Genomic DNA, 18,175 nt, shown 5'->3' with positions numbered 1-18,175 from the left:
TGTTGTGAAAGCTAGAGGGTATGAGATGGTGTGAGTGTTGTGAAGGCTAGGGGGTATGAGATGGGGTGAGTGTTGTGAAGGCTAGAGGGTAGGAGATGGTGTGAGTGTTGTGAAGGCTAGAGGGTAGGAGATGGTGTGAGTGTTGTGAAGGCTAGAGGGTAGGAGATGGTGTGAGTGTTGTGAAGGCTAGAGGGTAGGAGGTGGTGTGAGTGTTGTGAAGGCTAGAGGGTATGAGATGGTGTGAGTGTTGTGAAGGCTAGAGGGTATGAGATGGTGTGAGTGTTATTAAGGCTAGAGGGTAGGAGATGGGATGAGTGTTGTGAAGGCTAGAGGGTATGAGATGGTGTGAGTGTTATGAAGGCTAGGGGGTATGAGATGGTGTGAGTGTTATGAAGGCTAGGGGGTATGAGATGGGATGAGTGTTGTGAAGGCTAGGGGGTATGAGATGGGGTGAGTGTTGTGAAGGCTAGAGGGTAGGAGATGGTGTGAGTGTTGTGAAGGCTAGAGGGTATGAGATGGTGTGAGTGTTGTGAAGGCTAGAGGGTATGAGATGGTGTGAGTGTTGTGAAGGCTAGAGGGTATGAGATGGTGTGAGTGTTATGAAGGCTAGAGGGTATGAGATGGTGTGAGTGTTGTGAAGGCGAGAGGGTATGAGATGGTGTGAGTGTTGTGAAGGCTAGAGGGTATGAGATGGTGTGAGTGTTGAGAAGGCTAGAGGGTATGAGATGGTGTGAGTGTTGTGAAGGCTAGAGGGTAGGAGATGGTGTGAGTGTTGAGAAGGCTAGAGGGTATGAGATGGTGTGAGTGTTGAGAAGGCTAGAGGGTAGGAGATGGTGTGAGTGTTGTGAAGGCTAGAGGGTAGGAGATGGTGTGAGTGTTGTGAAGGCTAGAGGGTAGGAGATGGTGTGAGTGTTGTGAAGGCTAGAGGGTATGAGATGGTGTGAGTGTTGTGAAGGCGAGAGGGTATGAGATGGTGTGAGTGTTGTGAAGGCTAGAGGGTATGAGATGGTGTGAGTGTTGTGAAGGCTAGAGGGTAGGAGATGGGTGAAGTCACATGCATATTTCCTTTGTCAGAGGGTCTTAACTGTTGCACAGCCTCAACATCAATCAGCCGGAAAGCACATGTCATGCTTCTTTTAGGTACAAGTTGTTTGTATTTGAGGGGCCCACTATCGACCTCTCCTGTGGTTGTCCTAATGTTATGTGTTTGCTTCCCGGTGACAGATCAATGACATGTTCAGTGATGTGTGTTAGGTGGCTCGGTGCAGCTGGTGGAATGTGTAGTGAGACAAGATTGGTGCAAAACAAACAATGTATCATCTCATGGGTTTTTTATCCTGTACCGGATGGACTGTGTCAATGGTTCATTTGAGGGGAACAGCTGCTGGAATCCATTATTTATGATAATTTGTGTTGTCCTGTCCTATTTGGAACATTTATATTTTCATTTTGTGGAGACAATTGAATATCCTTTGACTATATACTACTTTAGGTCATGAGTGTGTGTTGAGATCAATGGTAGCAGTAAACAGCATCTTAGAACACACATAATTAACAACTAATTTCTGGAACACCATTTCTGTCCAAGTGCAATGCTAACCTTTGGAATCTGGGCTAAGAGAGCAAGTAGTATCTTGTATTGCCCCCGAAACATTTTATGTTTATTTCTAGTTAGTGGATTAACCTAATGTAGATCATATATATTGTATCTTCATTGTTTTATACCCGTGAGGGCCTGTTTAGAATAAGTCTTCAGCAACCCATGCTTGCTGTAAGAGGCAACTATGCTTGTCATAAGACTCGACTAATGGGATCGGGTAGTCAGGCTGACAAGCTTGATGCATGTCATCGTATCCCAGTTGCTGACTGCAGCATTAAATAACAAACAAAATCATTATATTTATTGCTGGAGATTTGTATCATTGTAAGTTGATTCAGCTTGGGACTTTCACCCACAGAGGGGCCAGTGTTGTGGGGACTTTCACCCACAGAGGGGCCAGTGTTGTGGGGACATTCACACAGAGAGGCCAGTGTTGTGGGGACTTTCACCCACAGAGGGGCCAGTGTTGTAGGGACCTTCACACAGAGGGGCCAGTGTTGTAGGGACGTTCACACAGAGGGGCCAGTGTCATAGGGACCTTCACACAGAGGGGCCAATTTTGTAGGGACGTTCACACAGAGGGGCCAGTGTTGTAGGGACTTTCACCCACAGAGGGGCCAGTGTTGTAGGGACATTCACCCACAGAGGGGCCAGTGTTGTAGGGACCTTCACACAGAGGGGCCAGTGTCATAGGGACATTCACACAGAGGGGCCAGTGTCATAGGGACATTCACACAGAGGGGCCAGTGTCATAGGGACCTTCACACAGAGGGGCCAGTGTCATAGGGACGTTCACACAGAGGGGCCAGTGTCATAGGGACATTCACACAGAGGGGCCAGTGTCATAGGGACCTTCACACAGAGGGGCCAGTGTTGTAGGGACATTCACCCACAGAGGGGCCAGTGTCATAGGGACATTCACACAGAGGGGCCAGTGTCATAGGGACCTTCACACAGAGGGGCCAGTGTTGTAGGGACATTCACCCACAGAGGGGCCAGTGTCATAGGGACGTTCACACAGAGGGGCCAGTGTTGTAGGGACCTTCACACAGAGGGACCAGTGTCTAAGGGACGTTCACACAGAGGGGCCAGTGTTGTAGGGACCTTCACACAGAGGGGCCAGTGTTGAAGGGACCTTCACACGTTCAAGAGAGATAGCATTAGAAGGACCCAGGACCATGCTTCTTCTTGTGTGTGTCAGACCTGTAGACATTTCAAGAATTTATGGTAGTGTGGGACATTTAAGAATTAGGTACAGCTATGGATCTATGATAATTGAAGCCTTGATAGATGCATTAACTTGTTGACAGACAACCATGATCACCTGACTTTGTTCTGACTTACAGGCGATGTACAACAGCAACAGTTAGTAATGATTGTTTCAGGCACTTTCCCACACATTTTAGTCTGTCATAGACTGACACCGTTACTTAGACTATCAATCCTCTGCTAATGTCATTCATTGATTTGTGTTGTACTGTTTTTATTCAGTGCCAGTGCAGGTTGTGCAAATCCTCTACACTTCTTCATCAAACATGGTCTGTGTCTTTCAGGACATTTTTTCATCTCTACTTTAGCACTGATCTGTCTGATAACAGCGTCTTGTGGTGCTGCAAATCTTAAGATTTAAGAATACTTATATCCATTACAAGGACTTTTATCATTTATGTCTGACAACATGGTCCAGAAATAGAATTATCCTAAACTTGTAGTTGTCCCTCACCCTGATATGCACTCAACTCCAAGCAGGATCCAGCAGCAGCAGTCTTCCTGATCTTCACGTGGGCAGGAGAGCAGCCCGCAACCCCTTCACTCCTTGTTAGCATGCATCACATCCAGAAATCGGTCAACTTTTAGTAACATCGATTATTTGGTTCCATGGGAATTAGTCAGCATTAGTCAATTCAAATATCTTGTCAGCATTTCTTGGGGTGCATTCCTGTCTTCATTGTCAGCTGCCCAATACCACCATCGGTCAATCATAGTTCAAGAATAGAATTGTCCATGTACTAGATGCAGTATTATCGGGTAAGATTATTAATTTGGTAGTTGTTTTCAATTCATGAAGAGCTAGAACTCGCAAGTCTGAACTATGAATTAAAACTGTTATGGAAATACATTTTCTGAAATATTGTTTATGGTCCAGCAAGTCTTTTTAAAATATGTTTGAAATGAAAATATGAACAGATGGCATATCTGGTATTCATCTTGGCTTATTTTGACAGATGTTGACTAGAATCTACTTGAGGAAATTACTGCAATTCTATAACTCATCTCCATAAACCTGAGAGTTGTTTGAAGAGCCATTTGGTAGCAGTGCTACCCTTAACCATATCAGTCTCAGGATGACTGGCAACATTGGAATCGCTGACAGTCAGATGCCTTGTGTCAATGGGTCATTTGATCCTGGACAATAGCTTCAGATATCTGGTAGTATTAACTCAAATTTAAGCCTTTATGTTGGAATATCAGATATGGCACAAATGCTTAGATGCCCAAATTCCGTGATATTTGAATTCCCTCATTTCATTTCTTTGATGGAGGAACTGCCCAAAGATACTTACTCCCTTAGGTTTGGATAGGATATTTATTTTCGTGCATATTGGTATCACACGTGTGACTGTACATGTGGGCTGCAGCTGTGTGGGAGATCAACCTCATTCTGAATATATCCCAGCATGCCCATGGTCTCATCTACTCCATCAATGGGGATGGCTGGAGGACCTTTGTTAGTAAATATTGATTGGCGAGTATGCCTAGTCACAATCTCATCTTGAGACAAATGTCCCCCTGACTGAGTGGTAATGAGGTTTAGGTATCTCTTTAGTGAACACTAAACACAGCTGATGCAGCAGCAGCAGACGCTCTCAGCTTTTAACAATAGAAGACACTGTCCTTTCTCAGTAGATGCAGTTGATCACAATTCACACTGGTTTACATGTGAACATGCTCTTTCTGTTGATGTAAGTTTAAAAAATTTGTTTGTGGATCAGATAATAAATTGTATCATTTGAAGATGATTCTAAATTTCAATAGACTTAAAGGGAATTGCAAGTATATATATTAAGTTTGAATGCAAACTTTAATGTTTGTTGATGTAGTCTTTCTACCCTTTGAGTTGATATACTATTCAATGCTATTATTTTTACGATATTTATTGATTGTTTATTGCAATAACAGTAAGACATTTTTTTCTGTGAAACAGTAGTTCTGAATTATTTCTGCAGATTTTTTCCCATTTTTAGAAATTGCAGCCCATGGACATGGATAATGTAATATTTCCAATATATTGTGGAAAAGACATACTAATACATAGTAGCATATTTACTCATTGAGTTCAAACTATTTATTTGAGAAATTATTTTCGCAAATGTAACATAATAATGTAACTTTTTTTCCCAAGTTTTACATGGCCAATTCTGTGAATACTGGGACTAGTATTGTCCCTGATATGTACCTAGAGTTTCAGTAATGCTGAACAGTGAGTGAGGTGTTATGCCTCTTTGAGCATTATTCCAGTGATATGACATGAAGGAACACCAGACGTGGGCATGGTGAACACACGCTTTAACCAGAGTGCTACCCCACTGCGCATCATGCCTAAGAAGGATCGCTGAAGCAGTGTGATACATCTAGACGGACAGCTGACATAACTGTATGACGCCTATCATTATGAGCAATACATCACATAACTACAGTGAAAACTGACTATGGAGTCACACACTGAGCTTCATAGTTTGGAATCTTTCAGGACTTGCTGATTTGGATGTCATTGCATTCATGAATCTATTGTTGTCTATAGCCTCAGTGAGACATAGTGACAAAAACAAGACTAGCATACGTTTTGTACTCTTCAAATCGTATGTGTTCCATAGCAATAGTATTTCAGTTTTTGGAAGACTTGTCAGGTGGATATCATTGTGTTGATAAGAAACTTTGCACCTTGTGACAGTAATTTTTATGCTTGGGATGACAACAAAGCATATATTTTCAAGGATAATCTTCATGCATTAAATATGATTAACACTTTTCAGACAGTTTTGAATGTTACCATGGACTTAGGCAGGGATGTATTCTGAGTAGGTTTTTATTCAGTATGTTCATAAATGATTTAGCAAAGTAGAGCAAATCTGGTTGGTTGTTCTCTCCAGGAATTCAATTCCATCCAGAAGTTTTTCTCTTGTTCTTTTCCAAGGACCGTGATGCCCCTTGTTACTGACACTTGACACTGGTCACCAAAAGCATGTTCACTTTCTTATGATATATTATGGGAGGTATGCACTAAGTGTAAACCTTGATGAAACAAAAATCGTTGTGTTAAAAATTGGTGAAATTTTGTCAAAATATACTACTCAGAACAAGTTAAGGACCACCATGTCTGTGATATGAAAGAATGGGGTGATCCTTTACTTATTTTGGGTCATATATGAAAATGGTTCTTGATCCTTCCTTGTGTCATCTTATAAATACTTTTGGGGTTAGATTTACAACAACAAAATCTAACTTGAAGTAAACATGTGTCAAATGTATTGCTACAAGCATGAAAGGCTTTGTTCAAGTCACTGAGAAATTTGAAACCATATCATTATGTTGTGTATTTGATACTAAAGTTACCCCAATTTTATTATGTAGAGCCCAAACGTTTTATTCAATATTTACAAAAAAATTGAATCTGTCCATTTATTTGCATGTATGCAGTTTTTGAGGCTAAAGTCTTCCATGTCAAACTACTGTCAGTGGTGAATGTGCAAGATATCCAATGTATGGCTCAGTATTTATAACTGTATTTTGTATTGCTGCAAGAGTGTAAGTATGCCAGAATCTTCCTACCCTAAGACAAGTTATGTTGTACTGTATTGCCAGGATCTTCCTACCCTAAGACAAGTTATGTTGTACTGTATCGCCAGGATCTTCCTACCCTAAGACAAGTTATGTTGTACTGCATCGCCAGGATCTTCCTACCCTAAGACAAGTTATGTTGTACTGTATCGCCAGGATCTTCCTACCCTAAGACAAGTTTTGTTTGTACTGTATCGCCAGGATCTTCCTACCCTAAGACAAGTTATGTTGTACTGTATCGCCAGGATCTTCCTACCCTAAGACAAGTTATGTTGTACTGTATCGCCAGGATCTTCCTACCCTAAGACAAGTTATGTTGTACTGTATCGCCAGAATCTTCCTACCCTAAGACAAGTTATGTTGTACTGTATCGCCAGGATCTTCCTACCCTAAGACAAGTTATGTTGTACTGTATCGCCAGGATCTTCCTACCCTAAGACAAGTTATGTTGTACTGTATCGCCAGGATCTTCCTACCCTAAGACAAGTTATGTTGTACTGTATCGCCAGGATCTTCCTACCCTAAGACAAGTTTTGTTTGTACTGTATCGCCAGGATCTTCCTACCCTAAGACAAGTTATGTTGTACTGTATCGCCAGGATCTTCCTACCCTAAGACAAGTTATGTTGTACTGTATCGCCAGGATCTTCCTACCCTAAGACAAGTTATGTTGTACTGTATTGCCAGGATCTTCCTACCCTAAGACAAGTTATGTTGTACTGTATCGCCAGAATCTTCCTACCCTAAGACAAGTTATGTTGTACTGTATCGCCAGGATCTTCCTACCCTAAGACAAGTTATGTTGTACTGTATCACCAGAATCTTCCTACCCTAAGACAAATTATGTTGTACTGTGTCGCCAGAATCTTCCTACCCTAAGACAAGTTATGTTGTATTGTATCACCAGAATCTTCCTACCCTAAGACAAGTTATGTTGTACTGTATTGCGAGGATCTTCCTACCCTAAGACAAGTTATGTTGTACTGTGTCGCCAGAATCTTCCTACCCTAAGACAAGTTATGTTGTACTGTATCGACAGAATCTTCCTACCCTAAGACAAGTTATGTTGTACTGTATCGCCAGAATCTTCCTACCCTAAAACAAGTTATGTTGTACTGTATCGCCAGAATCTTCCTACCCTAAGACAAGTTATGTTGTACTGTATCGCCAGGATCTTCCTACCCTAAGACAAGTTATGTTGTACTGTATCGCCAGAATCTTCCTACCCTAAGACAAGTTATGTTGTACTGTATTGCGAGGATCTTCCTACCCTAAGACAAGTCATGTTGTACTGTATCGCCAGGATCTTCCTACCCTAAGACAAGTTATGTTGTACTGTATCGCCAGGATCTTCCTACCCTAAGACAAGTTATGTTGTACTGTATCACCAGGATCTTCCTATCCTAAGACAAGTCATGTTGTACTGTATTGAAAGGATCTTCCTACCCTAAGATAAGTCATGTTGTATTGTATCGCCAGAATCTTCCTACCCTAAGACAAGTTATGTTGTACTGTATCGCCAGGATCTTCCTACCCTAAGACAAGTTATGTTGTTCTGTATCGCCAGGATCTTCCTACCCTAAGACAAGTTATGTTGTACTGTATCCTGAAGCTGTCAATGGTAAATGTAATTGGGCATCGAAAATTAAGTTACTTTTGTGTAAGTTGGATTCTGGGTATATTTGGGAAAGGGAGTGCGCAGATTTATCATTTTTGAATTTGTATCATGTTTGAAGTCGGCTTATGAACAGGACTGCAATTGCATTCAGCAATTGTTGGTAATATTCTAACGCCAAACCAAGGCCAGACTTTAATAAGAAATACATGTTTGTGTATGATGCAGTGAATTGCTTGACAGTCTTCGGAGGACCATCAGTTGTACCTTGGACCATTGGCCTACACAGGTATTGAATAGAGAACATGACTCAACTGTGGCTGCTACGTAAATATACACAGCCTGTCTCCTGAGTAGATGTTATTGGCCACAGTTTAACAACTCGGGTATACTGCTATGTATAAAGAGAAGAGTTTTCTCACAGAAATGGCATTAATTTACTCCAGAGGAAATGAATCCTGTTTTTTGTTGTCTGTAGGTTCGAGAAAAAACACTTGGTAATAGTAGAAGGAAATTCATTATGTAGCCATTGTTTTTTCCAAGGGCCTGGGCACTATAGGCCCATTTGTGTCATGTCAAACAGGGAACTGTTTCAGATAACTACCTCCTGTTGGTGCACATGGCTTGTGAAGTCTTTACACACATGTTTAATGTCTGTCCTCCCTGGTGTCTGGTCACAATATATCACGCCAATATAACACGTAGCCAGCATTTAATTATCTCCCTTTCTTTGATGTTTTGTCATTGCTTAGGCTGGACTTGTTAATCAGATGATAATTAAATGCTGTGTGAATAAAGTGGGGCTTATCCACACTAAGTTCTATCATCTATGTGCAGGAGGGGTATGGGTGGCCCAATCGTCTACAGCACCACAATTTGCTGTGCAGAGGGGAATCCCTTGGGCACATAAGAAACCTTTGATTGTGGGTTTGAATCCCGGTATAAAGTCTCAGTAAGATGAATAGGGACATAGCAATTGGATTCCAGCCCCCGATCAGCAGATCCCTGCATTCTGAGGGACACAACTGCTATTGGTTGATTGGCAGCCATTCCATGTATTCCATTTGTGGTCTGTAAGCTTGTATCCCCATAATGCTGCAATTTCACTAGTTGTTAGGCAGCTCTTACACATATACATATGTGTTTTCTTGCAACTTTAATCAGGCATGTCTCAGCTTATGGCTGTGTAGGCTACATATGTTGCATTGATGCGAAACACAGAAATATCAGATCATTGATTGAAGAGGTGTTGGGTGAGTTGGTCTCTGGCCATGTGATTACCATTTTGTTGGGGTTTAGATGAGGTGGTATTGTCATCACGTCCTTTTTGAAATGGGTGCAATGTTTTTAAAAATCCATCACCTTTGACAAATATATCACAAACTGGTTATTGTTTTCAGATATCCGTGCCCAGCTCGGTGACCAACTAAAATGTCTCGAGAACAAGCTGGAGATCCAGGTCGCCATTGTTGCAGAACTTCAGGAGTTCTTCAAGCGACGAGCGGAGGTAGAAATGGAATATTCGAAGAACCTGGATAAACTTGTGCGTCAGATGATTACACGACATCGAGCTGAGAAACAAAAGTAAGTATCTGAGATCCATGTCTCAGGTTCATCATAGATGGAAATCCCGTACTATGGGCTCTTACTGTTTATGCTAGGCTGATAGATACAATATAGTTTCTTAAAGCTTTTACAAGCATATTGATTACTTGATGAAGGCACAAGAAACCATACATTTTCTTTCGATGTCTTTGATCATTATGACTCTTACTTGATGCAACTTTCTATGATAGTCAAGGAAGCTAAGGGGTTTGTTCCAAGACAGATCATGTGTGAACTACTGGTGTGTCTCATCTATGTGCCGAGTTTGGCAGTGGAGTCACGTAGTGAATGTATAAAGCGTTTGCTGATCACACTGAAGCCCGGGTTCAGTTCCCCACATGGGTACAATGCGTGAAGCCCATGATTCCTTCACTACTACATCATAGCATAAATTCCTGTTTTGGCTGTCAATAACACTATACAATCTGTGTGATTTTCAACAGATGTCCTCTTCACTGCCAACATATCTAATAGTTGTGAGGAAAACCCTATCCTCCACAGAAAAAGCAACTGCACATGCGAGTGGTGGGAAAACATATTACTTTCAACGCATAACCTTCATCAACCAGATGCAGATATACTGGGGAGGTGGGAGGGACTAATTCCTGATGTAATAGAGGTAGTATTCTCAGAATGATAACTATTGTTGGATATCTGGTGTGCCAGATATTGCTGGAATGTTGCTCAAAATGGCATAAAACCATCTTCACTCACTCACTTACTACATAAAAATTTGGAAAAGACTGAGATAGAGTGTAAGGTATGGTCTTGGGAGGCAGCCAGTGCTCCAGTGATTTGACCTTCCTCCTCAGACAACCCATTGATCCCATGTTCTCCTCTCCAGTCATTCAGTCCTGTAGATTGGTTTTGTCAACAGCACATTAAACATTTACACTTGGCTTAAACCTCAGAGTATGGAGTGATACTAGTGCTGAAGTCCTGTCATTTGTCTTTATTGCATTTGGTCCTGGTGGTCTGAATTGGCTGTTGATATCATATCGCTAATGAGAACAGTGCCAGATGGGTTACAGTTTTAGGGTTCCAGAATCTTATCTGGGCAAATGTAGCTGAGTTGTTGATAAGTTACTACAGGAAATTGGCCAGATATTAGGCACAATCTGAAGGGACTGAGACTAAAGCAGGACTTGGCTGGGCTGGTGTGAAGGTGTACCCCAACAGCAGTAATGGGAATGTTTTACATCTAGCCGGTTTCATCATCTCTCTCCTGCTTCTGGTTTTCAATGTCCACATGTTGAAATACTTTGAAAGTGAGGTTACATTTGGTACCATCTGTTTTGACTGTCGGTCATCCAGGTATCAGAGACCCACAGATATTATTCAGACCAAGTGTTAAATGGGAACATTACAAAATCACTGAAGTGGAGAATGATGGCATTACAGAGATTGTCGCTTTGGCCGGGGTAATGAGTGTAAGATCTCATTGAGAGGCAGTGGTGTGTGGTATCCCAAGCTAATCTTATCAGGCTCTCACCTGTTAGACTGAGGAGGCGGAGGTCCCAGACAGTGTCACACCCACACAAAGCAGCCCCAGCAGAAACTAGCCTCCAGTGATGGGCAGGTCCCAGACTGTGTCACACCCACACACAGCAGCCCCAGCAGAAATTAACCTCTACTGGTGGGCAGGTCCAAGACAGTGTCACACCCACACAAAGCAGCCCCAGCAGAAACTAGCCTCTACTGGTGGGCAGGTCCCAGACAGTGTCACACCCACACAAAGCAGCCCCAGCAGAAACTAGCCTCTACTGGTGGGCAGGTCCCAGACAGTGTCACACCCACACACAGCAGCCCCAGCAGAAACTAGCCTCTACTGGTGGGCAGGTCCCAGACAGTGTCACACCCACACAAAGCAGCCCCAGCAGAAACTAGCCTCCAGTGGTGGGCAGGTCCAAGACAGTGTCACACCCACACAAAGCAGCCCCAGCAGAAACTAGCCTCTACTGGTGGGCAGGTCCCAGACAGTGTCACACCCACACACAGCAGCCCCAGCAGAAACTAGCCTCTACTGGTGGGCAGGTCCCAGACAGTGTCACACCCACACACAGCAGCCCCAGCAGAAACTAGCCTCCAGTGGTGGGCAGGTCCAAGACAGTGTCACACCCACACAAAGCAGCCCCAGCAGAAACTAGCCTGTACTGGTGGGCAGGTCCCAGACAGTGTCACACTCACACACAGCAGCCCCAGCAGAAACTAACTGCTACTGGTGGGCAGGTCCCAGACAGTGTCACACCCACACAGCAGCCCCAGCAGAAACTAGCCTCTACTAGTGGGCAGGTCCCAGACAGTGTCACACCCACACAAAGCAGCCCCAGCAGAAACTAGCCTCCAGTGGTGGGCAGGTCCCAGACAGTGTCACACACAGACACAGCAGCCCCAGCAGATACTAGCCTCTACTGGTGGGCAGGTCCAAGACAGTGTCACACCCACACAAAGCAGCCCCAGCAGAAACTAGCCTGTACTGGTGGGCAGGTCCCAGACAGTGTCACACTCACACACAGCAGCCCCAGCAGAAACTAACTGCTACTGGTGGGCAGGTCCCAGACAGTGTCACACCCACACAGCAGCCCCAGCAGAAACTAGCCTCTACTAGTGGGCAGGTCCCAGACAGTGTCACACCCACACAAAGCAGCCCCAGCAGAAACTAGCCTCCAGTGGTGGGCAGGTCCAAGACAGTGTCACACACAGACACAGCAGCCCCAGAAGAAACTAGCCTCTACTGGTGGGCAGGTCCAAGACAGTGTCACACCCACACACAGCAGCCCCAGCAGAAACTAGGCTCTATTGGTGGGCAGGTCCCAGACAGTGTCACACCCACACACAGCAGCCCCAGCAGAAACTAGCCTCCAGTGGTGGGCAGGTCCCAGACGGTATCACACACAGACACAGCAGCCCCAGCAGATACTAGCCTCTACTGGTGGGCAGCTCCAAGACAGTGTCACACTCACACACAGCAGCCCCAGCAGAAACTAACTGCTACTGGTGGGCAGGTCCCAGACAGTGTCACACCCACACACAGCAGCCCCAGCAGAAACTAGCCTCCAGTGGTGGGCAGGTCCCAGACAGTGTCACACCCACACACACCAGCACCAGCAGAAACTAGGCTCTATTGGTGGGCAGGTCCCAGACAGTGTCACACCCACACACAGCAGCCCCAGCAGAAACTAGCCTCCAGTGGTTGTCAGGCCCCAGACAGTGTCACACCCACACACAGCAGCCCCAGCAGAAACTAGCCTCTACTGGTGGGCAGGTCCCAGACAGTGTCACACACATACACAGCAGCCCCAGCAGAAACTAGCCTCTACTGGTGGGCAGGTCCCAGACAGTGTCACACACACACACAGCAGCCCCAGCAGAAACTAGCCTCTCCTGGTGGGCAGGTCCTAGACAGTGTCACACACATACACAGCAGCCCCAGCAGCCCCAGCAGCCCCAGCAGAAACTAGCCTCTACTGGTGGGCAGGTCCCAGACAGTGTCACACCCACACACAGCAGCCCCAGCAGAAACTAGCCTCTACTGGTGGGCAGGTCCCAGACAGTGTCACACCCACACACAGCAGCCCCAGCAGAAACTAGCCTCTACTGGTGGGCAGGTCCCAGACAGTATCACACCCACACACAGCAGCCCCAGAAGAAACTAGCCTCTACTGGTGGGCAGGTCCCAGACAGTGTCACACCCACACACAGCAGCCCCAGCAGAAACTAGCCTCTACTGGTGGGCAGGTCCCAGACAGTATCACACCCACACACAGCAGCCCCAGAAGAAACTAGCCTCTACTGGTGGGCAGGTCCCAGACAGTGTCACACCCACACACAGCAGCCCCAGCAGAAACTAACCGCTACTGGTGGGCAGGTCCCAGACAGTGTCACACTCACACAAAGCAGCCCCAGCAGAAACTAACCGCTACTGGTGGGCAGGTGGTTCTCATATTTCCTAATTTGTTGCTGTTGAACTTTGCAAGACTTGAAGTGACCTGCATATCAGCAGTTTAGCTTGAACTTTGTATCATCTTTGGTGTGAACTCTCTGAAGATAGCACCAGAACCCGTGCTCTTGGGTGTCACCGAAGTGGTAAACGTCTGAGACCTGCATCACTTCGGGCTTTCCTCCCACATTTAACTGACACGCCGCAATATAACTGGAATACTGTTAAAAGCGGCATTAAACCCAATTCACTCACTCACTCTGACGATAAATGCCCTGATCTGAGTCAGGATGAGGAGCAAGTATATGGAGAAGGTGGTGGGGTCAGATCCTAGTTGCAGGGGGAACGTGAGGGGAGAGATTAGCATTGATGATATAAGATTTCCATTTTTGGTGTGCCAGGAGAGATAATGTTTGTCATGCTGGGGGAAGGATAAGTTCCCTAGGGGGTGCACAATTTCCAGTGGTGAGGTGCGGGGTTTGAGGGTTTGATTTCCCTGGTGTTGCTAGGAGGATCAAGGATCCACATGCATGTTGTAAGTTCCTCAAACTGTCAACATGAGAGGTGCAGGGCTTGGAAGATAAGCAGCCTATCAGTTGCCCCCTATTATAGGAGTGGCAGCTCACGATCAGATCCCCACAGTCTTTGATATATTGTTGGTGGAACTCTTCCTACCATGTTGTTTTGCAATCACCTTGATGCCGGAAATGACCCGATACTGTTTGTAGATAACAGTTTGTAGTTTAATAGCAGACTTGTAGTTTAGGTTTAACGACCTCCACAGATACTGTTTGTGAGATGGACATTCCCCCTACAACAGTGATGGTAAGACATACATCCTAGTCAGATTAGCTTCTGTTCCACTCATATAACTGACTCAAGTCATAAGCGGTGTACTATTCCCCTTACAACACTGCCCTGTCATCTAGCCAAGGTAATGTACTATTCCCCTTACAACACTGTCCAGTCATTTAGTCAAGGTAATGTACTATTCCCCTTACAACACTGCCCTGTCATCTAGTCAAGGTAATGTACTATTCCCCTTACAACACTGTCCAGTCATTTAGTCAAGGTAATGTACTATTCCCCTTACAACACTGCCCTGTCATCTAGTACCAGGTAATGTACTATTCCCCTTACAACACTGCCCTGTCATCTAGTACCAGGTAATGTACTATTCCCCTAAAGACTGTCCAGTCATTTAGTCAAGGTAATGTACTATTCCCTTTACAACACTGCCCTGTCATCTAGTCAAGGTAATGTACTATTCCCCTTACAACACTGCCCTGTCATCTAGTCAAGGTAATGTACTATTCCCCTTACAACACTGTCAAGTCATTTAGTCAAAGTAATGTACTATCCCCCTTAAAACACTGTCCAGTCATTTAGTCAAAGTAATGTACTATTATATTCCCCTTAAAACACTGCCCAGTTATCTAGTCAAAGTAATGTACTATTCCCCTTACAACACTGTCCAGTCATTTAGTCAAGGTAATGTACTTCTCCCCTTACAACACTTCTCTGACATGTACTTAAAGACTTCAAGTCCTGCACAGCATACAGATTTGTTTGAAAATCAATCTTGGTCATAATTAGGTAGTTACAAGTGAAATTCAGGAAAGTATTCGTCATCTTTCGTAATGATATGAGTTCTGAATAAGTGTTGGCCCCTAGCTATGCAACATGCATGCTGTAATTTTAGGAATACAGGATGATGGCATGCGTGTTGTCACAGCATCAACAGAGACACATGGACTGTGTACTAGCTCTTTGACAGGCAGCTAGACATGGTAGCCAGATGATGGTAATGAACCATGCTGTCTCGATGGCTGTATGTAGAGCTGGACAGGAGGGAGCAGGCTCCTTCTGAATGCTGTACATTTGTGACTTTAAACAGTGGTTCTGAGAAGAAAGGCCAACTAGGTTGGAGTACATTCTGATTGTAGACAAGCAACACTGATTGGCATAAATGTCCATGGAACACCTGTTTATGTACACCCTCGTACTCAACCAAATTTATTACAGGGGCTTTCAATTGTCAGGTTTGTGGGTTTTTTCCCATATTAAGTGGGAATACAGGAATAGGGGTTGTCAGTGCTTCTGACGATATGTTGCCTTGATCAAACAATTTTTCAGCATAAAACAAAAACTCTTTGAAATATCCTTGAGATCAAAGTGTTTAGGGTCTTGCACGGTACATATGTACATGTTTCCGGCATCTGGACTTGCTGGATTGTTAGGGTCAACCATTTGTTTGCTTTTGCTTGTCCTTACAAAAATTTACTAGCCTTGGGCTAATGGGATAGTGTTTGTATTTACAACTTGTTAGTGAACATGGTTATCTTGATAGTTTCTTATGTAACTCTGTTTAATTCTTCAGTCGTCAAGAACAATGGGCTACATTTTCAACATTTGCATGTTGGAAGCATCTGTTGGGCATCACTCGCAAGGAGAGCCAGGACCACAACACTATCAGCGAGCTGTACAGCAACGCTGTCATGAACAGGCTCAACGAAACCATCGAAAATTCACAGAGGATATTCAAGAAGGTGAGCACTGATTGTCTCTGGACCCATGTATAGTACATGTGACTAAGGACTACTTTGCTTCTTGTTGTCCAGTATATACACATGCTTCCACAAATCCATATCAAACATGTTAAAGTGAGATCGTGTAATGTAAATCGGATGACATCTCAGCATTTGTCTCTTCCATTTTTAGACTCAGACACAATGTTTAACACCAAAATATATATGAATGAGAAATCTTTGCCACAGCTCATAGCCAAGCACAATATATCCTCAAAGTTCCATATTTTAACTCTTTCAACACCGTAGGCCGGTTATCCGGCCAAGAAGCATCGAGTCCCCATTCCCCGCAGGCCGGTTATCCGGCCAAGCCGTAGTCACGTCAAAATAGTATATATTTTTATGGACCTACCTGTAATGTCATTCATTTATTAAATCTATCACATTTCACAATGTCTGAAATACATATTCCATTTCAATTTAACATTTTTTATCGTTAAATTAAAAAATTATTCACTGTTTCTCGCGATGTTATTGAAAATAAAATTCTCGGACACACATTTCGACAACGGGTCCACATCGAACACGTCAAAGAGGAAAATAAAGACGTTTTAAACAAATCTTTATATATATTATACAAAGTAATAAATAAAATCAACAAAAATATATCTTAAAGTAATCAAACTTACATCTAAGTTATTATTTCCATCTTTTCGTGCGATCGCGTGTAATGTAAGTCAAATGACATCTCGGCTTTCGTCGCCTTGAATTCTCGGCTCGGACACGATGTTTAATGCAAAAATATATGCATGAAAAATCTTTGTCACAGCTCGTAACCTAGCACGATACATTCACGAAGTTCCATATTTTTAATATATATCGTGATTTCCTGCTCAAAACGTTCAGAATAACACGATTTAACAAAATTCTTTCGCAAACTTCTGTAATTTATGGCACACGAGCTTGGTATCACAGCTGTAATTTGATTGGCTGCCTTAGGTCACGTGCTCAAAATTGACCAATCACGAAACTTGTAGCAGATTTCAGCAAGAAAGCGTCATTAGAAACCAATTTTAATCCAATGAAATCGCTTGTTATAACTACGAAAAAAAACCAGTCGATGTTACGAGCGTGTAGATGAAGGAATAAGCTTTCCAGCGATGTGTCATATGCCATTCTACAACGAACGTGTTTTTCATACGAAACCTCGAAAACGGGGGTATTTCTTCATTTTACTGAGCGGACAGTCGCTGTTATCGGGAAATGGGTGATGACAGAAACTATTTATAATTCTTTTTAAAATGATTTTCCAATTACGTAAACAATGAAAATAAAACAGTAATAGGTACGTGGATATTATAAAATCATATATTTGCCGAAAATCGTCAAGTTTTCGCTTCCTTGGTCCTTAATCTGGATGTTAACAACGTGTTAGCATACATTTTTTATTTACAACGAATTTAATTAAGTTGTAAATGCATTATTTTAAATAATTTGAAAAATATAACTTTCATATTTATAAACCATAGGATCAGACCTTTCAAATGGTGTATAACATGTAGTAGCAAATATATTTTACAAGCAGGTATTTTCTTTGATAAATGTTGGCTTCATCTATCACACAAGAGTCTCTGGGAACTCGGTGTCCCAGCAGTAAACACTTCTGGTTGACTGGTGTTGAAAGAGTTAAACATTGATCGAATTTCCTGCTTAAAATGTTCAGAATAATATGATTCAACCAAAGTCTTTTGTCTAAATGTATAAAATGTCATACACCAGGGTGGTATCCATTACTGTAATTTGAATGGCTGCCTTATATCAAATGCTTGAATGTGACCATTGATGGTCCTTATAGAAAATTACAGCAAAAAAGCGTAATTAGATACCAATTGCTATATCCAATAAAATCACATGTTAGAACCATGAAAGTACTCCTGGCAAGGTTACTGTGTTATTAGTGATGTTCAGAGCTTTCTAACGATACCAAGTATTGTACGAATCTTGGCACGTGTTATTCAAACAAAGCTTTGAAAATGGAGGTATTTCCTG

The 18,175-nt window shown here is 43.2% G+C and overlaps 1 protein-coding gene across 8 annotated transcripts in view; it reads left to right on the top strand.

The window, feature by feature from the left end:
- LOC124118552 (SLIT-ROBO Rho GTPase-activating protein 1-like) overlaps positions 1 to 18,175 on the top strand; it is a 207,929-nt gene that overhangs the window by 141,332 nt on the left and 48,422 nt on the right. For all 8 annotated transcript variants that reach the window (XM_048401518.1, XM_048401521.1, XM_048401520.1 and 5 more), the window contains exons 2-3: positions 9,454 to 9,637; positions 15,979 to 16,147. In XM_048401518.1, coding sequence (XP_048257475.1) covers positions 9,454 to 9,637; positions 15,979 to 16,147 — 353 coding nt within the window. The remainder of the gene's footprint in view (positions 1 to 9,453; positions 9,638 to 15,978; positions 16,148 to 18,175) is intronic.

This window comes from Haliotis rufescens, unplaced genomic scaffold, assembly GCF_023055435.1.
Source record: "Haliotis rufescens isolate VD_foot unplaced genomic scaffold, xgHalRufe1.0.p SCAF_22, whole genome shotgun sequence".
NCBI classification, from domain to species: Eukaryota; Metazoa; Mollusca; class Gastropoda; order Lepetellida; family Haliotidae; genus Haliotis; species Haliotis rufescens.
The sequence above is the reverse complement of the archived record's forward strand: the minus strand, read 5'-3'. Positions and strand labels throughout refer to the sequence as shown.